At 37.7% G+C, this 24,150-nt stretch overlaps 1 protein-coding gene across 13 annotated transcripts; it reads left to right on the top strand.

Moving 5' to 3' along the window:
* Window positions 1–738: 738 nt before the first annotated feature.
* On the top strand, window positions 739–23,219 carry LOC135255260 (paired box protein Pax-6). 13 transcript variants are annotated; one of them, XM_064336181.1, is made up of 15 exons: window positions 739–901; window positions 7,128–7,264; window positions 10,183–10,255; window positions 10,473–10,526; window positions 11,363–11,386; window positions 13,751–13,881; window positions 14,340–14,381; window positions 14,471–14,701; window positions 14,938–15,103; window positions 19,937–20,092; window positions 20,382–20,464; window positions 20,605–20,755; window positions 21,013–21,125; window positions 21,461–21,611; window positions 22,129–23,219. In XM_064336181.1, the coding sequence occupies exons 4-15, from the start codon at window positions 10,514–10,516 to the stop codon at window positions 22,212–22,214; spliced, it is 1,347 nt and encodes a 448-aa protein (XP_064192251.1). In that variant the 5' UTR covers window positions 739–901; window positions 7,128–7,264; window positions 10,183–10,255; window positions 10,473–10,513; the 3' UTR covers window positions 22,215–23,219. The 13 variants fall into 13 exon arrangements, with proteins under 13 accessions (XP_064192251.1, XP_064192243.1, XP_064192254.1 ...); XM_064336173.1 differs by lacking the exon at window positions 10,183–10,255; XM_064336184.1 differs by lacking the exon at window positions 11,363–11,386 and having other exon boundaries at window positions 740–901.
* The last annotated feature ends 931 nt before the right edge of the window (window positions 23,220–24,150 follow it).

The following is a 24,150-nucleotide window of genomic DNA, read 5'->3' on the forward strand; positions in this document are numbered from 1 at the left end:
TTTTAAGGTTCCTACCACAATGATCTGTATAAGCTTGTCTTTCCCGTTAAATATTTAAAACTGACAAGAGCTTGTAAATGATCACGTTGGAATCGAACATATTCAATAACAGCTAGCAAATAGACATTAATTAGTGTTACCCAGTACAGTATTGATGCATGTACGCGTAGGCTACACGTCTATCTTCAGAAACGCTGGCCTACGCTATGTTCAATACACAGTTCTTCTGAATTTCCATGGTCGTAATTATTAAATAAAATATTTCGGTCTATTTACATCAACACACACACACACACACACACACACACAGTCGATATATATATATATATATATATATATATATATACACACACACACACATTTGATATTTAAAATCGGATATGGCTGTTTTTACATTATTTTCCATCAGTATTACAATATTATAATGAACATAGTTAGGTGTGGTATTGCACAAAACTGGTTTATGGATAACTCCGCCATGTTAGATGATTAGGTGAGCTGCAAAGTAGATTGGAACATATTTTCTTGTGCGTTACTGAAACAATTTACAAGTAAATGTGCATTTAAGTTGAGCCCATTATATTTTTCATGCCTTTAATAGTATTATTGAAAGTCTGAATGTGTCTGCCCACAACTTCCCTGATAGGGGAACGATAGGTATTGTCCAAGGTGACGTGGCGTCATAGCTCTAGCCAATCACTATCAAGTTGAGGCTGATATAGGCAAAGTTGTCTGTTAAGGAAGGGAGCGTATTTTTTATTCTCATTGACATTTAAACTCTTTGGCACATCCAAATGTGAATAAAACTGGACAATAAACCTCAGCATTATTTGCTCTAGGAACTTTTGGGCTGGTATAACACAAGTATCGGGACCACTAAAGCGCCCGTCCGCAATTTCAGGTAGGTTTGAAACTCTTTGATCTTACATATAAAATGGCATAGCTGCTTAGTTTCTGAAGTTATGGAAGTCGACTTTGCCATAGTTTTGCGCATTCAACTCTTGGACGAGTGTGTTTTCATTAGTTACACTACCTATTACCATGTTTATGGTTTTGTAATGGTCTTTACATTTCGAATAGCGATTCACTTGATAGGGAATAATTAAATACATATAATTAAATGTACGGTAATTGCATTAAGTATAACTGCTAGCCTACAGCCAAACCAAATGTATTGCACTAAAAATCAGAAGCGGAGATGTAAACATTTGTTCGGCGTGGCCTTCGTCAAGCCTGGAGTGAAAGTAATTCAAGTCTCGTATTGTGTCAGTAGTTTTACACCCCAGTGCAAAACTGGAGAAGCAAGTAAAGAAACTATGTTTCCACAGGTACAGCTCGAAACTCACACTGCAGAAATGTGTCGCTCGTTATGTCCAGGGTTTTATGTTATGTACGTCAACACGTTTAACGCAAAATGTCGTGTCGGGACACATCGGTAGGTTATATGTCATTTTCTACAGGCGAGATACGGGGTTGAAGCACTAAATGAATGGTCCATCTGTAGCGCCATTATGTTAGAAAAGAAATGCCACTTCTACAAACTTCATTTCCATTTACTTTTGATAAAAGCAAACGTTAAAATATTCAGTGCAAACTAGAGCACAAGATACAACTCAACGAACAATTTAACATCCTTATTTATATGTTTGTATGATATTTAAATCGTCTATAAAATAATAATAAATTACTATTATTATTATTATTATTATTATTATTATAGCAGCAGTAAACTAGAACACAGTAATCCTTCAAAAAAAGCCTGGACTTGGAATCAGACCCAAACTAAAATGTATTCAGAAATTACATAAATGTAGAAATCACAATTCTCACCTTTACTAGTAGTACCATAATCCCAAAAGTAGCTTTTGAAAAATGAAGTGCAATGTGACAAACCAGACAGTGAACAATACATAGCGGTAATAAATCGTGCACCCTGCTTTGAGGTCCACCTCCTTAATTAGAGATGTTTATTGGAGATTGTGTTTATCCAGCTGTCACGCGGGGGGGAAAAAGCTGTGACACGATTACCTCCGATGAGACAGCCTTTTGCCAGGATATGCCTGCTATGAAATAGACATGTACTATAATTTACTATGCTGGAGTTAAGAACCTCATTCAATCGTTTTGGCCTTTGAACTTTGAATAGTGCATTTATTTTTTTCGGCCATAGGCATACAGGTTTTGTTGTTAATTTCAGCAATCTGCAAACTAATCTAGGCTTCTGTAAGAAACAAAAACCGTAGCTCTTGCAGAACAGTTTACTCTTTCTTTGCGGTTAGATTGAATCAATCCTGGAGACAAACTTTGTCTAACACATGTCAACCTAGCACTTCATAGTCTATGTGAAAATTATTCACGGGAACGAGAATTAATACAAAGCATCAAATTGTCAACAAGCATCTTCAAGTTTATCCTTGAATAAGAATGTAAAATCCCCTTTAATTCTGAACCATTAGCCTCCCATGAGATCCAAATGCCAGGAGGAATATATATTAAGAAAATACATATTTATAGAAAAGATGTGTTGTGTACGTTAAGCTATATCAAAAGGCATGTGGTTTGTAGTTATTTATGCTTGGAGATTAAAAGACATTTCGTCCGAAAAAGATTAAAATAAAATAAAACCGCTTTCCCGAATCAACGAGGGTCATGAAGTTAACACGCCAGAATCACGCATTCCACGTCATTTTAGCCCAAACTAGTTAACGTAAGTTGAGGTATAAACTTTTCCCTAAATACGTTACTGTGAAAACGCTTAAATTGAAGCTGAGGTATAACAATAGCAAGTTATATCACTTTATGACAAGTGTTGCAGATCCGTAGACGTGTGTCGTAAGCCGGAAGAGACCTCAAAAGTAGCCTACACCCTGTATGCCATTTTGTACTTCACGCTTATTAAACGAGTGCAGTCTTGGAACTGACTTGTGTCTAACATAATTTAAAATAGATGTCACGTAAGAATTTTGCGATAAACAGCAAAAACAACGTTTTGTCTACTTGTTTATTTTCAGAATACCGTACATTAGCCTACATTACAGAACAAAATGCAAATAACCTACAACACCAAGCATAACACGATGCGGTTAGCCAATAGGACATGCAGGCCCAATCCTATTTCAATTAGGCTACATATTAGGCCCAGTTTGTTTTGCAGAAATTTCAGTTTTTATACACTTTAAATAATCTTCCTGTTTTACACAGCCCATTAAATAAATACTCCAAAGCCGGCACAATTTATCTAAAATGTTTTATGCTTCATATACGAATTTGTTTGTGCTGTTACAAAACTTAAATCTTCCAATTAATAAGTTTTTAATGCACTTTCTGTACTGTGTTGTATGGCTAATTAATCTAAGTAGGCTAAAATTGTAAGCTTGGCAACAATGTACAGTTATAAGGCAAAACAATTAATATAACTGCATACAACACTGAACAATTTTACAAGGAAAACAACAGCAAAGCAATAGGAATTTCCGACATCAAAACCGATATCCAATGAAAGTACCGTTGGGCCAAAATGGCGCCTCCATATGAACTTCTAGAACAGAAAAGTTTCAACATTCCCCCTCTCCATTTGGAAACAGGTGCTCTTATCTTTTCATTACTTTAGTATTTCTAACAGGAGTACCTGAAATAAACCTATAGGTCAAAGTTTAGGCTGTAGGCTGTAGTGAATGTGAAGTCTGCAGGCAAGACAAAAATCATTTTAGTAGTACAATGATACCCCTCCCCCATCGCCATCCAAGACTCACCAGCCCGCCCTACAATTAGAGAATTATTGAGATGATAAAGGTCTCTCTGGAGTCTCTCATTGGTTCCTGGGTCCTCCTTTCCTCTCAAATCCAGATAAATCAATGGCAGCCAACGCACCCAGTCCCCTTTGTTGACGTTTTCTAATAGAGCTTTCCCTCTCCAAGAATGACGTCAGCCGTATTCACCACCATCTCCCTCCCCGAATGATTTTTTGTTGTTAAAAACTTTTTTAGACAGGACACAAAGACCACTCTGCCTGCAGCAAAAATAGCGACAAGATTACGATTTCTTTTTAAAGCCTGACATTAGCTGCTACTAATCCGAATGGGACTAATTGATAATCTTACATCGTAGACGTAACCCGCAGAAGCTTCCGAAGTTTGTTTCCCGAAATTGGACTAAGAAACGTTTAATTGTTGAAAAGTCGTTTAGAAAGTTTCTCTTCAATCAAGCCTGTTTAGTAGATGGCTTTTATGCCACTCTTCGGTCTTTGATTTGCATAGAAATGTACTTAGCCTACAAAAAATCTTCAACCTAACGGAAGCCAAATGGTCGGATGTACAACTTTATAAATTAATCAATTTTAGCTATTGCTTCCTTCAAAACTTCACTACATGCTCAACTTGGACCGCTTTCAGTGAGGTGACGAACGAGGAAACGGTTTGTAGCCTACTTAATAATAAAAAAATATTTAGCCCAGTTTGTGTCTAATCGTTAACTACGTGAAATGTGGTGAAATCGGAATTACTCATTAAAACGCGTGACTGTAGGCTTTTCCAACAGCCTGAGAATAGCTTGACAATAAAAATATATTTATATTCATAATATTCGTTTTTATTATTCTATATGATTTAAAATGTATTCACTTGCACAAGACCGAAATGCTGCTGTCTAGAACAAAGATTAGCACTATAGGCTAAATTATAGCCTATTAAATTATAGTTATATGGATTTAATAACCCTTTTCCCACTATATGTAGCTTAATTAAATTTAGTAGGTGTATATGTATATATATATATATATATATATATATATATATAAGCTAGGCTACATAACGCCTATTTACATATTAAATTGGGTTATATTGAGAAATGAGAAGGCTGTTAATCATCAAAACTATTTTTTTTTTCTCTTCTCTGTTTAACTGACAAAATATGTAGAATCGCCATGTATTAAATTATAAAATACATGTGCCTACATAATTAATCCTATTGGCTATAGCATGGACTGCCTACACATAAACACATACTCACACAGTGTAGCCCTATTATCACGGATTTAAGAACTTTAAATAAAAGCGTTCTTCCTTTAGGAGTTAGATGCTATTAGCTATTCCCACGTGCACATTCCCCGTATAAAATAATAGGCTACGAGAATTAAAATAAGAAGCGAGATTCCAATGCTCTGATCCATTCTTTTTAGTAGACTCTCAGCGGCAAGTTCCCATGAAAGTGTACACATTGCCAAGCACCCCAGACTGCAGACTCCTGTGCAAGTAACTAGAAGAAGAGGAAAACACTCGCTTATTTTGGTCACTTCTAAAAGCCCACATCTCGCAAAGCAGTGTTCAAAAGCGAATCAGCATCGGGGGCAAATGGCACAAGCGAGACTGAACAAAATATCTATGCGAGCTTTTAAAAATTTTTTTTTTTTTTTTTTTTAATATTAGTGGCAGCTTCGCTGCAGGACTCAAAATGACAGTGCATGACGGTCCAGGCAGCTCATTATCCCGCTCCTATTCAGGCGGTCTTTCACTCAGATGCAAACTCTTTGGCAGTGTCGTTTGTCTCCTCATTGTACTTTAGTTAGGAATGCAATGGTTGTCAGGACTCTTATTCACTTTCAAGATAGTTTATTGATGAGCTCTGACTTTTAGCACTTTTCTCATGTCAAAAGAAGTCAAGTGTATGCATCCACGGCTTCATTTTATGCTCTGCGCGTTCAGACACCCCCCCCAAAAAAAAAAAAAAAACACCCACCTTTTTTGCTAAACTTTTCCCCCAAGCGATTCACATTCCATCCGACCCGCTATCCTCCATTGGAATACGTGATTGGAGGACTCCCGTGTACAAACTGGTGCTTTGAGTGTATCCTCAAAATGCAGGCAATGTGGACTTGCTTTGGAGTGTACTGAGCTGCATAATGGTCAGACAATCAACAAATGCGATTCTGGTGCGCGATCATGGCTGGAGAGTATGCATGATTTCGTTTATTTTGATTTATTTACTCTCTGTCTTATTTTTCGGGAGCACCGAAAGTTGTGATGCTTATTGGAAATTACAAAATCGAAATTAACAGAGTTTGCTTTAAGCAAGCCATCGAGTGTTTGTCCAGAGCTCTGCCGTGTACCGCGTGACATTCGGTTGAAACGGTGAATAAGCTCAATGTATCTTGTATTGAACAGAGTCAACAAAGGCACGTGGATGAAGTTTGTGGCTGTTTTATAAAGGCTGCACTAGCTGCACTTATAAGCTATTTACAGCTGCACTTAATGCACAAAGTAAATATGATTCTTTCTACTTGTGCTACAGCTTTCAATGCCATGCTTTCCTCTGTGTTTATGTCGACAGCTCACCCAGAGGTGAACTCAAAGCACTTCCACTTAAAAAAAGACTTTAGTAACAAATAGTCTGTGCATACTGACTTGTAGCATTCTCCTACTATGCTGACAAATAATTAATTGATTATTACCTCGCGTATTCAGATATAGAGTACGAACTATAATTCCACCCTAAACAAAACATGTGCACGTACGTTATTTTCGAAAATGATCTCAAGTTTTGCAATAGATTAAACATTGGCAGAATGTAAACGGTAAAATTCGCTCACGTTGGCTGCTTGAATTGGTGCACAACTTGTGTTCGCTCCCATGTGTAACTTCAGCTTTACTAGCAGTACAGCATTTCAGTATTCCAACCATGGAGCCAATTGAACTGATGAGAACGGCCTGGCCGTCCAATAGGCGGCTTTCAGACAATCCAATTGCTTTGCATAAGGCAATATTTAGTGTGTGAGTGAGAGAAGAGCATTTGCATGTGTGGAATGATTAGTGGGTTTGAAAAGAGAGCTCTGGCTCAGCCCCGTTTCCCGCTCTGGCAAAGGCGCAGGAGGAAGTGTTTTGCTGGAAGATGATGACAGAGGTCAGGCTCTGCTAATGGGCCAGTGAAGAGCAGTAGACGCGAGACACAGACCAGGCAGGAACACACATTAGAATACTCGTGCCATCACCAATCAGCATAGGTGTGCTCTCTTTCCCTACTTCTCTCTCACTCACTCACTCACTCACTCACCCACATACACACACGCGACCGCACATTTACAGTCTCTCCGCAGGTCTGACATCCAACATTGTCAATCTCTGTCTCCTTCGCAGGGATTTCCAATTGTACTCAAGATCACTGGGAAACTATTCTGCTGCTGAACTCTTTCAAGATATTCGCCAGCATTTTAATCCGGTTCAGATTGAAAACTGACAAGGACTTTGACGTCGGCGCAGGATGCCACAGAAAGGTGAGTTCGTGATCTTCGTTTTGCATTTAAGGAATATAATGCGGAGTCTACGCATCTAGTCCTACACACAATGGTTCAAACCTGCCTACTTTAAAATAAAAGCAGAAATTAAATATGAAAGACAAGCAAAATCAACTGAAATAGAATTGCTTCTAAAAAAAGTTACAAAAGAATGGGAAACACGCGAGATTAAACGTTTTAAAAGTACATCGCATGTGGCACATATAAGGAACTGTCTCGTCCTAGGAGCAGACTAGAGTTTTACTGGAGTGATCCGTTGGAACAGCGTTTGTGTCAGTTTCCTTGCTCATCCATATGCTTTTGTAGACCGAAATTGTCGATGCTTGCGGACGATTTTGTTGTTATTTATGGTAGGAAAGAGTAGAAAGTCACACTGGGCCAAGAGAGAGAGATCAGTAGAATGAATAGAGGCGAATGACCCGGTGAGGAACGACGTCTGGTTGGATCATACGGGCAGACTACTCAGCCAAGCTCCTAGACAAAAATATAATTTTTGAGCTTATTTATGAGCTTTCAAAACGATTGGCAAAATATTTTTCCCATCAATATTTAAATAACAAAAATTTCAGTTGCAACGAAACGTTATGTGCTGTCATTATATGTTGTAAAATTAAGACTAACATAATTTCATGTATTTGGCTGTTTTTATATCACAGCCATACACCCATTTTTAACTAACTGAATAATAATTGTTGCCTATTAAAAAAGAATGCAAAACGGCACTTACAAACAGGACCAACACACATATGCATTGTAACTACACACATGGCCTATTTATCGGGAGCGGAATAATTCAAAAGCGACATGTCATACATTTTGAAAGTTCTAATGCAACACCCATTCAATTATTTTTAAAAAGTAGAAATTACTGTAGTTGCACATATGTGACCATCTCGAAAACACATAGCAAGCCCGTTTATATATTAAACAATCAATTATATAAGAAGACAAACAATATAATAATTGGTCCATTTCATACTATTCCCTTATGTAGATATTTTTTATATTCCTACACGTGAATGTCGAAAGTACAGGATAGGTTACTCAGCCCAGGAATAAGCATATTTAATTAAGGCGATTTTAGTTACAGATTAGCAGGGGGAAAGAGATGTAGATTAGGCCTAGATTGACCTCATCATTGAAGGACTGCGTTTTCAACTTTAAATAAATAATTAACTTTTATATGGATAACAACATCGTAGGCTGATCACACAATGTGTATATTCAGTTCAAATGCAGGCCTCGAGCTGGAGACATGGTGATTTTATAATATTAGGTGTTTCTTCCGGGTGGTGTTTATGGGTTGCAATGTGCTTTTGCTAAACTATTGGCCTTATCATTAGAATTTTGTTCTTTGTTGTGTACATAGTACGACAAAAGTAAGGAGGGCATTACGCATTAAGTAGCCTAATTTTATTAATGTATTTATTTGTTTATGACAAATGTAACAGGAACACCGAAATGTAATTGAATTTGTTATTCTGACAGGCGAAAAATACAAGCTATGCAGGGTTGTAATGCGAGTTTGATGACTTGCTGTAGCCTATGTGACTTATCAGCTATATGAATACGTTTTTGTTGTTGCAAATGTAAAGAATCGCATTGACCTATATCTGTCGGTATGTTTCTCTGCAGTTTAGGAAGCAAAAATATTTTCGAGCGCTTCAACAAATATATTTTAAAGTTACCTAGAATTTACGGCGCATGTTAAATGCCTTTTTTCATTTTTTATTTTTAGTTTATATTAAACGACAAATGTGAAAATCGGTATCATGTGCTTATGTTTATTTGTAGGGGCCACACGTATACGCGCACATTGTAATGCTGGTTTTTCTTAAAACGAAAAAAATGAAAGCTTGGGCTATTTCTTCTCTGTCCTTTCTTTTTGCAAAGCTATTGAATGGGTCTTTTATTGCGATTGTCTTTTTCCAATTGGGACCCTACTGAGCTGTTGTATCTTTTTTATAACCCCTAACAACTCACACCAGTAACACAGTTACTTCCAGATATTTATACCAATAAATTACTTTTCTACTTCCCAAAACGAGACAAACAAAAGTAAGTGGGGTACTAGCAAGGGGTCATGGCAGACACCAGTGAAGCAGGTGTGTGTGTGCGTGTGTGTGTGTGAGCCTGCGTGTGCGTGTGTGTGTTGGGGGTGGTGTGTCCCTTCAGCTCTTTGTATTCTAGTGAGTTGTTGGTACGTTTAGTTGGAAGCTGTGTTGCTAGTTAGGGAGCCTCCGTGTTGCTCTCTGGATTTCGGTATAGAAACAGAAAGGAAGCTATTGTTTAAATTCAGTAGGCATTGTTGGAGTGCCTTCACCCCCTCCCGGTCTTCACTTTCCAGAGCAGTGAGGCGAGATAGACAGCGTGTGTCACTGTACAATTTAGACGGGAGATATAAAGAGAGCAGGACTAGTAAATAAAATTATTTGATGTTTTTAACTTTTGAGAATAGGCAACACTTTTTATACATAAAAAAACTATTTGCGAAGGCGGGCGTTTTAAATAGGTTTCTCCTAGGGATGCAGTTACAATGACTTTGACCGAGCAGTAAAAGTTTATATCACAGAGCGGCCTAAGAATTAGACACAGACGAGTAATGACAATGGTAAACACTGCCGTGAAAGGGCGAGCGAGTTGCAAAAAATAACAAAATCACCAAGTACTTTTAAAGGATGTCGACTACATAACAGAGGCCTTTCAATTGCTGTACTTTTAAAGGTAGAAAATCCAACCCGTATCTTGTTTGTATGTTTTCAGTGAAGTCTATGGAATAGCACATTAACAAACATAGCAAGCTATTCATTCGTATAATGGAATAATTATATTGTTTATAAGACAGACACATATTTTCACCAAAAGGTGTACTAATATACTGTTTTGCTTTGTCCTAGGAATACAATAACTAGTGAGCGGCAGATGAGGCTCTTTAAATTGTTTTAAGCGGACAAACAACTCGTTTTCCAGGCAAGTTTTATATTGGGGAAAAAGAAAAAAAAACTTTTCAAGCACATGGTTCCAAATAAAACGAAATATTAAATCCTAATCAGAATGATTATTGATTAATAGGATATTTTTGAGAAACACGTGCTAAAAAGTTGTGTAAATGTTCATCCTTAACATTGTCGTTAATGTGCTGAATTGTCAGTCTGATCAAAATTATTGTTTTTTTTATGACTAATAGAATACTATAACCGAGCCACGTGGGAGTCGGGCGTAGCCTCCATGATGCAGAACAGTAAGTAATTTTTTTCTGCTAAACGTAAAGTTTGATAATATTTTGATAATGTTTGTGTGTTTTGGTTTTGCTGGCTGAGCAACTGTCTGACAATGATATTTGAGGTTATTATTATTATTACTATTATTATTTACACTGAAATGAGCAAATCTTGAAGTTGAAACTTCATAGTGCGTGTGGTCTTTGGCTCATGGTAGTATGTATTATCAAATGAATGAATCAAGGCAGGTGACTATTTATGTGTAGGCCCAAAATATTCCATTTAATACTTTTCCATTTTACATGAAGACATTTACAAAATAAAGTAGCCTACAACAGGTTTTACATTTTACTTCGAATAGAAACACCCGACGAAGAGTAGCCTACGCACTGAAAAGCAGCATACTCATATGAGAGAGAGAGAGAGAGAGAGAGAGAGAGGGGTGATTTCTGTTCTGCTTGACTTGATATGAAATAATTGTGGAACCGTTTGAATTAATATTAGGTCTGGCTGCCAAGTCGCATACGCTAGTAGCTGTGCGGAAATGGACAGTATAGGAATAGGAAAGTTTAATGTAGATTTCAGCCTTCCGCACAGTATAGATGTCGAATATATACACTATACTTTGATAAACCAGGCCATACCTGCTTCAGGGATAAATCTGACCAACGTTATGCTGCCTAATTGATATATGAGGCAACAAAACGCATTACTTCATAAATAAACAGTATATCTTGCATAAGGAATTGTTTACGCGGGGGATTTTCGCAGTAGTTCAGGTTATTATAATTGTCTTTAGTTTTTAACAAAATAATGACTAAAGTTAAACGTATTTTCTTTCTTACTGCTGGACAAGAGGTGTATGACATCTGTAACGAAGGTCTGTGGAATGATTTCCTCTGACTCTCTTCATCTCATTGACATAACTGTGCTGTAATTTTTATTCTGTATGTTACTACTGAACACACACGTTAGTGACATTCTAAAGAAATGTATAACTTATCACGGTCGGAGGAAGGTTAAAACATGTGGCCCGCGCATGAAATAGGCTACTTACCAACAAAGCTTATATGTTGGTCTTCAAAAGTAAGGCATCGTTTTCAAGATAACTGGATATTCAACTGAAGTCCTATATACCATTACGTACAATAACTCGAATATCCTGAGGGACAAAAGCAGTTCCATAACTTTATGAAAAACGGCACATTTACCTTATGATGCAACTGTTTGTTTACTGATTTGTTTTCATTTCGAATGTAAGATCCTGTTAGTTAGCATGCCCTAATCAAAGTAGTGTAAAATCTTTGCTCCTCATTTGGGTGTTAATGGGACGACGCGATGTTATGGAGCGTGATCTCTAGTGCGAATTACTGAACAGATATGATTCGGTTTAAGCCTTTATTTTGTTTAAAGGTCGCGACTGGCTCTCCAGGCTTTGTGCTAATAACTCCTTGGTGTATACGGTACAGAACAGCCAAACTGACACCATATGTTTTCCTATTAGTTGACAAGTAATAGAATGCAAGGCGCATAGCCTAATCGTTTCCACTGGCCAAGATCGACGCGGTTCTCTGTGGGGAATTGTATAATGATTAAGACTTAACCTTTAGAGTGAAAGTTTGATTTAATATTCTTATCTGGCTGTTTAATCGGTCAAATTGATTTATTTTACAACCATAAAGAACGAGGGTCAATGTCTACATATCAGCATACTTTTCTCTGATAGATATCAATAAAAGGACAAGAAAAACCCCATTAAATCCTGAAACTATGACACAGTGATGGTCATGGATATTTCATTATTCTGGCCCAGCCTGGAGAGAGATTATTAGACATAACACGACATGTTTGTGGCGATTTAAACTGCCATTTTTGTTGTGACGAATTTGACCTATATGAATGTGTCACATGCATGCCAAATGCATGCAACTTAATTAGAAAACATAATTCCTGAATTTATTATAGACATTTGCTGCATGATACAGAGAGTGATATCCTACTGAAGACACACAATAAGGGTGTAAATAATGGCTGTGTGGGGTTGTTGCTTAATACTTACAAGAAAAAAACGGAATGTCACTTTTAATATATTGAGGGCGAAGCGCGCCCCCATTGTCGTGCCCGCGCATAGCCCTTGGCTACCTTAAAATGAAGCTACCCTTGAAGGGTATCTGAGTAGGGTCCAATTTAGTCTGAGTGATATCCAAATGCAGACAGAAAGGGTCGTTTTATCATGCTACTATTTGTCGTGACGATGCGATTTTCAAAAGCAGAGCAGTGTCATAAAGTGACATGCCTGCCACAAGTGCTCCAACTGATCTTTTCAATTAGCCTTCCATGCATGATCCGGGGCGACTTCCGCCTATTTCCAGAAATTAAGCTCAAACTTGACGTGCAGCTAGCTTTATTTTAAAGACAAATGTCAGCCAGGCTCATCATATTTCCTCGTCTTCTATATTTGGAGCTTATTTATTACTAAGGAGCTCGCGCTCTTGGAGTCAATTTAACGGGAGGCTGCGAAGGGAAGGGAGCGGAGAACTAGTACAAAGCGACTACGGGGAGGATTCTTTACGATTTGGCTTCAGGTTTGGCGCAGCACTGTAGTAATCTTGGGATTTCTTCTACTTTTAGACTTGTAAGCTTTGGGTTACATAGTTTTCATATGTGTTTTAAATATTTAGGGCCGGTGTAGTTTATTTTAAATGAGTTCACATGTGGACCTCAATATAATGCATTAATGCGCTTCACCACATTAGCCTCTACCTGATACAACTATTATATTTCATTGTATGCTCATAAAGCTGTGTGCAAATGTCAACGTCCTTGGTTAGAATGTCGTTTGTTGGAATGTGTTTGTGTTAATCTTGGTTTAGTGCAATGGCGATTTGGTCCAAATGTTTTGAAGCTAATGCTAAATCAATGTTCTGTTAACGTGTAAATTAACTCTGGGTCTATTAGGAGATAATAATAGAGATAGTGTCTGGTCACAATGTCTGGGTTGCAGTATCACTTTTTAAAACACTTGAACGGTAGCAATAACTAAAATATCATTGAAAGTTTATTTTTCGTTATGTTTTCATATGGAATGTTAGACGTGTAAATATCTCTTTCATGCTGAACGCATTTTACTTGTGGAAGTTCAGTACTGGGCACACGAGTGTGCCAGTGTGCCAGTGAAATGTCATTAATAAACGATTGTCTGGTGATGCATGGAATAAACATTAGCCTTCCTGTCTCTGCCCAGGTCACAGTGGTGTGAATCAGCTTGGCGGTGTATTTGTCAACGGTAGACCACTGCCTGACTCAACAAGGCAGAAAATAGTTGAGCTTGCACACAGTGGCGCGCGACCGTGCGACATCTCCAGGATACTGCAGGTGATTAGACTGATTTGGGCGTTTAAAAACCGAAAATGCAAACGTTAAGTGTTTCATGTTTTCAGAAAGAATACAAATGCAAACGAGAATCAAGATGCTTAACCCTACTATTCTGTTAAGCAGCATTGCTGTCTATTTATTATTGCCTCTTCGCCGGCTCAGTTGCCTCTGAAACCGTTAAATGAGGTTCTTCATGTCAGCACCTGCATTGCCATGTTGATATATCCATGTCAACTGCAAATTCGTCGTGAAGGATGAACGCTTACATTTTATATTTAAATACATTCTATATTTTCAATGTTTAAGGTGAAGTGCATTGTTTTTTACAAGTAATTGCATTACCCCAATTTTGCCCATTTCTAATTCGATTACCAAAATTCCGTTTAGGACGAATGGGTGCATTTTACAAAGTGCATAAGTTCTCGTACCATTTAAGGTATATATTTTTTGTGTTATAGACCCATGCTGATGCAAAAGTCCAAGTGCTGGACAATGAAAACGTAAGCTTATCATTGTTTGAAGTATACTTACACATTGTATACTAGTCTTAAATAATGTGTGTGATTTGTGTCTATTGTTTTCTATTCAGGTATCAAACGGGTGCGTGAGCAAAATCCTGGGCAGATACTATGAAACTGGCTCAATCAGACCCAGGGCAATCGGGGGTAGCAAACCAAGAGTAGCGACTCCTGAAGTGGTCGGGAAAATTGCGCAATACAAGAGGGAGTGCCCTTCTATCTTCGCCTGGGAAATCCGAGACAGACTTCTATCAGAGGGGGTCTGCACCAACGATAATATACCCAGTGTAAGTTCATTGAGTGTAAGTTAATTAGATCACTTGTTTTTTCCTTTACTTCTTAAATTTGCATTACATACAATGTCTGAACAAATTAATTATATAACGTTTTCGCAACATTTCGATACAATTCAATTCTGCATCAGTTTTATGCCCGTGTATGCATGCTTAGCAAAAACAGATCACTTGAATGAAAGTGTCTAACCGCAACACGGGGAGGTCTTTTGATTAACGTCAGACATTCTGGTTTTGTCTTTCAGGTGTCATCAATAAACAGAGTCCTTCGCAACCTGGCTAGCGAAAAGCAACAGATGGGTGCAGATGGCATGTATGATAAATTAAGAATGCTGAACGGTCAAACTGGAACTTGGGGGACACGTCCGGGCTGGTACCCCGGAACCTCGGTACCAGGGCAACCAAACCAAGGTAAACGGATCACTGATTATTATGAATTACAATTGAAATAGCTCAATAAATGTCGTGCTCTCATTTAACGAAACGATTATTGAAATTATTATTATTATTATTATTATTATTATTATTACATTTGTTCAATCAATCGTAATTTAAATAGCGTTTTCACGTAACACTGATATTAACTAGAATAATTTCTCAGTTCCTTCCATTATTATTAGCCTATTATTATTGTTATTCATATAAAAATACAGTACATCTGTAGTACAACTAAAAATTAAGTAGATTTTCGTAACATAAACAAACCTTCTGATTGTTAACAGTTCTGTTACATATAGGCCACACGTGTCAAAATGCTGCGTTTAAAAAGTTTTCATTTAGACTGAAGGTATACCCTTAAGACACTTTGATACATCTGCAGTTTGCTAATGGTTTGCGTCATCAAGTGAGAGTTATCCAGGACACATTAACGGGGTTGATCTACACCACGCTTCCGTAACTTCGATACGTCATTTGTCTGGGCGAAAACTCTGCGTGACTGGGATATGTCTTTTTCAGTGGAGGTGTCCGTCCAACTATCCGCGACCCCGTCCCTCCCCCGCCCCCCAACCTTGGAAGAAACAAATCAGAAACAGTGTGTGGGATATCTGTACAAAGGATGTTGCGGTCACACGAAAGAATTTGTTATGGGAACAATTCTGTCGCTATGTAATTGCTCATTAGAGAACGTTTTGTTTCTCATTAAGAGAACATGAATAAACGCCTCGTTGGAAGAGACGGCTGTAGAAATGTTCCACAGGAGACCCCTGAACACGATATGGCACAATCTGCCAATTAGACCTGTCAATTTTAAAAGCACAAAACAATAAACGTTATAGACTAGGTAAAAATACTGAGAATAGTTTCTGATTTTGGACAATGATTAAAAAGATGTAAAGCTCACGTACATGAATGTGCGTTGACTCTGCTATACAGTGATTAAGCAGGGGAAGTGTGAAAACCAAAAGGATTACGGTACTTCCACAATGGAAGCAGTTTAAGATTTCATCGTTAATAATGACTCCAAGAATGCAAACTCACAAGTACCCAAAAAGTTCAAGAATATTGTAATAATAGGAATTTAATGCAAATGTCCAAACATTTACAATATATGTGACGTTAATTAAGATGAGGTTACATATAAAAGTAGACCTTATTTAATCTGTCCGTTCAGGCCTTGCGGGTTCATTAGCCACAATAAGTCTTCGAACATGTTCACACTAAACTATATGGTTTCAATTTACCATTACTCCGATTAAGGTTAGTAAAATAGGCTCCATTAGCCTATTCGTTTGCCACGAGCTAATGCGCTGTTAGACGTATTTGGGTACAACAGGTGCCTTACATTTCCTGTGTGGAGTTGTTGATTAAAATTGAAAATAAAAATAGGTCTAATATACAGTTTCTATTTTTACTAAAAGTGGAGAAACTCCTTTAAGATTCAAGCACGGAGTCAAATATTTTGTCAATAACTGACAGATATGATATATTCATCAAATAACAACAACAACAACAACAATAATAATCTATTATTATAATTATAATAATAATAATAATAATAATAATAATTATTGCTGTTGTTGTTAATGATGACGCAATATTATCGATATCATTATTATTATAATTGTTTTTTTTATCTATATTGCTGTTTTTTTTATATTGTTACCATCACAGGCATCGTTACCTTTGGGGTTGTAATTTCCCCCCTTAGCATGAAGTGCAATTAGAAGACTTTAATCATCCATTACAACAAAAGCATTATGCGGGGTTATGTCTCAGAGGGTGGCAAATACGGTCGCAATCTGATAAACGCCAAACAACCGTGAATAAAATAAGGGGAGTGACAAGACCCAAAATAGGACACTCAGTTAAGGAAATAAAACTATACCGTTTAGTGCGGTATAAGGATCAAAGCAACTGTGTTTTTATCCCCATGTATTTTATACAGGACTGAAGCCATCTATTAAATTTAGATACATTTTCCTTCTGAGGGCTATATAATTTTTGCTAAGTCCTCTATGGTTGAAAGGTGCAGCACTAGGGACGCTATCTTTTTTTTTGCTAGTTTTCTGCCTGACCGGTTATACTAAGGAATTATTCTATTCCCATTGTTCTTTTTTTCGAAAAGAAAACATCTCCTAGTCTAGTGTGAGCCGGTGTCGCTGTGGGCTAATATAATGCTTATTCACTTACGGATAACACCAAAATAAGTAGCTAATATGAGACGCGGAAAATATAAAAGGGTTTGTGAATTTGAACATTTAAACATTTAACTCGTTGGTCTTTTTATTTCCTACATATATATGAATATCTCAGAATATGAATATCTCTAAAATAAATGTTTGATTCCGTATAAAATATGACCAGAGGAAGCAACGATCCGATTAAATGTGTTTGAACATACAACTGGCATACGGTTCGGTAAGCAGTAAAGTCGAGCATGGTAAAGACAATGATAATGGGGAAAATGACACGTCACTTCAAAGGCTTGCAGTAGGCCCACTCCAGTACTCGTTAACATGTGGGGTATTAACATATTAACATATGGGGCGACATAGCTCAGGAGGTAAGACCGATTGTCTGGCAGTCGGAGGGTTGCCGGTTCAAACCCCGCCCTGGGCATGTCGAAGTGTCCCTGAGCAAGACACCTAACCCCTAACCGCTCTGGTGAATGAGAGGCATCAATTGTAAAGCGCTTTGGATAAAAGCGCTATATAAATGCAGTCCATTTACCATTTACCATATTAACCGCACCTTGTATGCAAATACTCTTATCCGGACCTGTAATTCAACAATTAAATAACACATATCCTACTCGCACCTATGACGAATCAAAGGTTGCAATTAATTTTGCGCGCCACGCATCACATATTTATAACAGTGCTGGTATGTGATGTTTCAAAGCCTTTGCTTAATTTACTTTGTAGGAAGTTGGCATCGCTGTATTATTGTGCTACATCTAAACTTATTTACGCACACGAGTCATTTTCACGGTCGCCTCGCACTTCGCTCGCAAGGACCGAGCTCGATGCCCTATTCACGGTGTTCGGGAAGTTTTTTTCTCCCATTGCCTATAGAGGGTATAAATCCTAACGGGCGTTGAACGGGCAAACCCAGGGGACGGTGATTAATGATAGTGGGGCATAAAGGTTAACATACTACACTGAAAAGTCTGTTGACTGGAATCCTCGTGCTACAATGCAGAGCGCTGCGGGCCTCGAGAGAATCCTTTTGTTGACTCCTTCAATTGTGTTCTCAAAATTCTGCCCACGAAAATTTGCCAACCCTCCCAGCCCCAAGAGTTTAATAGTTTCCCTTACTCTACCCGCATTGTGCCATTGTGAAAAGCTGCTCTTTCTATTCAAGTGTTGGTGGTCATCTCAATAGGTCTACAAACGCCCATATGGTGACTATGCCATTGAAGCTCCGCGGAATTTAAAAGGAAGAGAAACTCTTGGTTTTGAAACATTTCAGAGGACCTGAAAGGCTTTTTTAAAACCGCATTTTGTCACATTTCTCGACACCCTTTCAGCGCAGCGGCTATTGTTAAACCTAGTGATAAAAGATGGGAGTTGAGGGAGCAAACTAATGAGAATATTTCTCATAATATTTCACAGCTAGCTCATGATGGATTTGTTGCTGTCGCTAGAAAAAAGTAGGCTGTTGGCCTGATGCGTATGTATAACAAGGAATTTATTGATACAAACCATAACGCCTGCCATGGCCTATATGTAGGCTACCTTTCGTGCACGCAAATGGACAGACCCTCATACAATTAGGCTGCAGCCTGGATATCGCTCATCTAAGCATCTCTTAAATATAAATAAACGCATTAAAGCAGGAAAAGCAAAACACAGGCTACTAAAATACAAATGTGGACACAACTATGGTCCCCTTAGCAAGTGGGCGTATCACAAAATGTAAGGCAATGAGTGTCACATTACGCACGTTTTTCAGGCGAAATAATTATCGTTTACCAAATGTGAAATATTTGTTACCTCACTCAACGTATTTCCTAACACAAATCGTATAGCCAGAACCGAACCTACATTTAATTAAAACGAAGACGTGAAAATATTTGACAACGTCTTAAACAACTGATTTACTAGTTAAACTACACGCTCAGACACGATTAGAGCCGTTGCTGTATTCACAGCGAAGTTTTAGGAGTCTGGAGTTAGACAAAAAAGTGTTAGAAATCTTGAGTTCATTTTCAGACCTGGACTCCAGCTTGTGTTCTGGGTGCATCCTTTCCGGTGAATTACTTTGGGAGGAGGATAGGCTACCGTTATTGACTTGCGACCAACGACGAGTCAAGGGGACAGCATGCTTAACGGCACGGTGGTGCAGTGGATAGCACTCGCCTCACAGCGCGAAGGTCTAGAATCCCGACCAGGGCCTATGTATGTGGAGTTTGCATGTTCTCCCTGTTCCCACGTGGGTTTCCTCCCCCAGTCCAAAGGCACGCAAGTTAAGCTAATTGGAGACGCCAATCAGAGGGTGTGGCCGGTCTGTATGGAAATGTTTTAACTCCCACAATAATTCCAGTTCCAACTCTTTGAGAGAGTAAAATATAAACTTCCAGAAAAGTGTTAGGCTAGAATATATCGGAATATATATATTTGTCACGCATGTAGCCTACACTCAAATTTAATTGATTCTAACTCCTAGGTGAATTTTTCTTTTTTGACCAAGATTTGCCGTGTTTCAAGCCTACGTTTATATGAACAGACGTAGGCCACATTGAGTTTGGAAACAGCTTGGCATTGAATTTTTATTAATATAGCAAAAATGATTGTTTTCCAGATGGTTGTCAGCAGCAGGATGGAGGTGAAAACACAAATTCAATCAGTTCGAACGGAGAGGATTCAGATGAGACACAAATGAGGCTTCAGCTGAAGAGAAAGTTGCAAAGAAATCGAACATCGTTTACGCAAGAGCAAATAGAAGCCCTGGAAAAAGGTAAGTTACTACCTACACACAGCTGATTTTCACGGAATAGTTATATATATATATATATATATATATATATATATATATATATATATATATATATATGCTAATGAGTTACACAGCATCCAAAAACAACCGTTATTTTTAATGATCGTAGGCCTACTCTTGTTGTTCTGTTTAATGATATTTCAATTTCGATTAGCGTAAAGAAGCCATTCAATTTAAATATTGCATTTGAAATGTTTACAGTAGCCTACATGAATAACCATTCCTTCAATATCTATATTTCATTTTTAAGAGTTTGAAAGAACTCACTATCCAGACGTTTTCGCAAGGGAGAGACTAGCAGCCAAAATAGACCTCCCAGAAGCCAGAATACAGGTGAGTGAACGTGTTCGCTGCTGAGTTAGAGAAGTGCACGTGGAATTTTCGAGGCGTTAATTGTATTCTAGCCTACATATCTAAAAATGGCATAAATAGTAAGCATTGAATAACGGTCAGGGGCCCTCCTACGTTTGCAGGTGTGGTTTTCTAACAGAAGAGCGAAATGGAGGAGAGAAGAAAAACTCCGAAATCAGCGAAGACAAGCAAGCAATTCTTCAAGTCACATTCCCATTAGCAGTAGCTTCAGTACGAGCGTCTATCAGCCTATTCCGCAGCCCACGACGCCCGGTAAAAAACCCACACACTACTACTATTGTTGAACAATAAAAACCATATAGAATAACGTACATATCCGAGGTGTTATGTTTTATATATATAGCTTTCACACGCGCGCACACCCACACACACAATGATACTAATATGAGGTGATGGGGGAAGTCAGGCATAAAGCTGAAGGGGAACGGAAGGAAAATATCAATATCTGATTATTTGCAAAATGCTGTAGTCCATTTCTGATGTCCTATGTCCTCTCCTTCTCTCTACAGTGTCCTTCACATCAGGGTCAATGTTGGGAAGGTCAGATACAGCTCTGACAAACACATACAGCGCCCTGCCACCCATGCCAAGCTTCACTATGGCCAACAACCTGCCTATGCAAGTAAGACACTCATACCAGTGACAGAAAAGAAACCAAACAGGAAACATAATTCTGTTGGTGATTGTTTCAACTGTACAATGTATCAAAAATAACCACAAAAATAGGCCAAAAATATTATTAACAGGAAATATTTTATAACAAATAAAATATTTAGCATCACCAAGCCTATTTAACATAAAAAAACAATGCACTAAATCTCTGTTGTGAAACTGTCCGTGTTTATCATTTTTCCTTCTTTTTGAAAACTCTGTCATGCTCTTCAGTGCCACATACATCAGTGTAATGATAATGTCAGGATTACATATTGGCAAGGCTAATTTATATTCTTTTTCTAGCCCCCTGTACCCAGCCAGACATCCTCCTATTCCTGCATGCTGCCCACCAGTCCTTCAGTGAATGGGCGGAGCTATGAAACATACACGCCCCCTCATATGCAGGCACATATGAACAGCCAATCAATGGCCACTTCTGGTACAACCTCAACAGGTATGCAGAATATGAATTTTTATGTGCTTGGTGACTTTAACACTAACTTTGGAAAAAAATACAATCATTTTGCAATTTTCCACCTTAGCCAAATATAGGGAGTGCTGGTGTCTTACTTTCTTCCCATTGCATATATATATATATATATATGTGTGTGTGTGTGTGTGTGTGTGTGTGTGTTATACAATGTACATTTTGTGTATTATATAATGCACATACACAGTAAATATTGGCATCTTGGAATTACACCTCACCCACGCAGATACAACCTAAACTGCATATACATCCCAAAATTTTCTTCTGGTATAAATTATTAATCAAGTATGCTGTGGTCAGAATACATTTGTCTTTTAATTCAAATGTGTGATAACGTTATTCAAAAAATTCTAAAAGATTATAAATAAGAGGGATAATCAATCCCTGAAAAATGATGGTCTGTAGTATGAATGCGCTGTTTTATGTGATTAACCTATTTAGCAGTTTGTTTGACACATTACTTTTTCTGTTTTTTCTTAAGGTCTCATCTCCCCTGGAGTATCTGTCCCAGTCCAAGTTCCAGGCAGCGAACCTGACATGTCTCAATACTGGCCAAGACTACAGTAAAGAGAAGAACTACTTCACTTTGTGACTTTTCACTGAGGCTTGTCTGTCCAGCAGTATTCTATCAAGAACAGAGAGAGAAGAAAGACTCTGAAAGAGATTTTTTTTTGGACTGGGATTGTACCCTATGCTATGAGTCTTGGGACAAGAAGACTTGAAAAGATTGACTTTTGTAAAGTGCCCGGTGTTATATCCTAAATGGAACAAAACTCTTCGTTTTCGGTTTTGGACTTGCGTCATTTTTTTGTGTTTTTGTATATGGCCATTTGTACGTTATGACAAACACAAGAACAACCATGGATGGACTATGAGACTCAGTCATTCTTTCATCCGCCTGAAAAGGAGAATCTGGGGGCAAGATAATCTGCTATTAATAGTTTTTTCTTATATCAAGTACTTCTACCAGTCTTTGTGCAGATTGCGGACTCTGTCAATACAAGCTCGTATCATTCCACTGCTGAGCTGGAAGAAAGATGCTAGCTGTTTGTAAGCCCCTTTATTTGTTTTTTCCCCCAAAAGTTTGTTGGCAGAGAAAACGTATGAGGGAGCTCTACCTGCTGAATAGGAAGCCAAACAAACATTCGATAGCTGAACAGTAGATTGTGTCTTCGATATAATTCAGTTTGTTTTTGTCAATATGTATTTGTCTTCCCTAGAAATCTCCCAAAACAATTTCTATAATAAAGTTAATTTCATTTACGTTTCCCAGAATATTCTATAGATTTTTCATGCACATTTTCATGCGTCATAAATACATTTCTTTAGGTCAGGTAAAAACTCGTTGTTCTTAGATATAGTTGTACTGTAGTGTTTTTCAGTCAGATCATTTTTGTGCGACTAGAGATATTTCATTCCTATAATTAAGTAAAAAAAAATTGCTTGCCAGAATTTTATATATAAGCGTTTGGAAGTTGTTTACAACTACATATCAGAATTGCCATTGTTGATTGTAAGAACAGACCAAAGCCTTGTATTTCATTTATTACACATTTTTCTTTTTTATTATTAGACTTGTGTTGCTAATTTTGTAAACCTTTTCAGTTCTTTTACAATGGCTTCAAGTATGTTCAACTACAAGGGTAATTGAGCGGTTGTTTATTTATGAGTAAGAACCACATATGTTTTTAGCATGGTAGGCCATGCTGTGGACCATATTATGGTGTGTACTGACACCATGGCATAAAAAGGGGTTCTGCGTCAGTGCATTGCGTTGAAGATGAAAAGTCTATGCTACTGTCTCTGAAATATTTCAATTTAATTTTATTTAAAATGGAGCTTTCTAAATGTATTTTGTGAAAACTATAAAAAAAAATCATTTTGTACAGTACACTAGTGTGTCAGTGAGAGCTTTATCACACTAATTTTTTCAAAAACCGTGTCTCCAATTGTGGCTTAAAAAGTACTTGGTTGCATTTTAAATGGTTATACTTATATATGGTTATGATTAGTGACAAAAAAATGATAATTATAAAAGACAAACAACAATGGACTGACTAAAGAACATATTTCTGTGTCAAAGGAATCACAAGAAAATACGTTTGCAAATGCAACAAAGACTGCAGTAGCACAGACTCACTGTAATAAGGGTTTGCTTATGTAGCCCTGATGGCTAAAAATAATAGAAAACATATAAATGATAAGTCAGACTGTATCCAAATTAAGTTAAAGGAATTATTTTGCTCCACTTACTAGCTCAGCAGGGTGGAGAAGAGAGAGAGGTCCCCCACAGAGAGCTCGGTCAGTTATGGGTGTACAGTTGTTCTGCTTCTCTATCTCCCTCTCTCTCCCTTTCTGTATTTCATTCATTGTAAATTTCACTGTAAAAAAAAGCAGTCGGTCGGCCACTCTCTTCATAATAATTCAAGTGTGAGCTGGTTATGTATAGAACCACAATGTGCAAAACATGCTATTTAAAGTAAAGGACTTGCGCTTATTGAAA

Source organism: Anguilla rostrata, chromosome 5, assembly GCF_018555375.3.
Source record: "Anguilla rostrata isolate EN2019 chromosome 5, ASM1855537v3, whole genome shotgun sequence".
Classification (NCBI taxonomy): domain Eukaryota; kingdom Metazoa; phylum Chordata; class Actinopteri; order Anguilliformes; family Anguillidae; genus Anguilla; species Anguilla rostrata.

Coding starts and splice junctions, on each gene's coding strand:
- LOC135255260 (XM_064336173.1), top strand. Junction 14,382..14,470: donor AAGTGCTGGACAATGAAAAC/GTAAGCTTATCA, acceptor TTTTCTATTCAG/GTATCAAACGGGTGCGTGAG. Junction 20,756..21,012: donor TCCGCAGCCCACGACGCCCG/GTAAAAAACCCA, acceptor TTCTCTCTACAG/TGTCCTTCACATCAGGGTCA.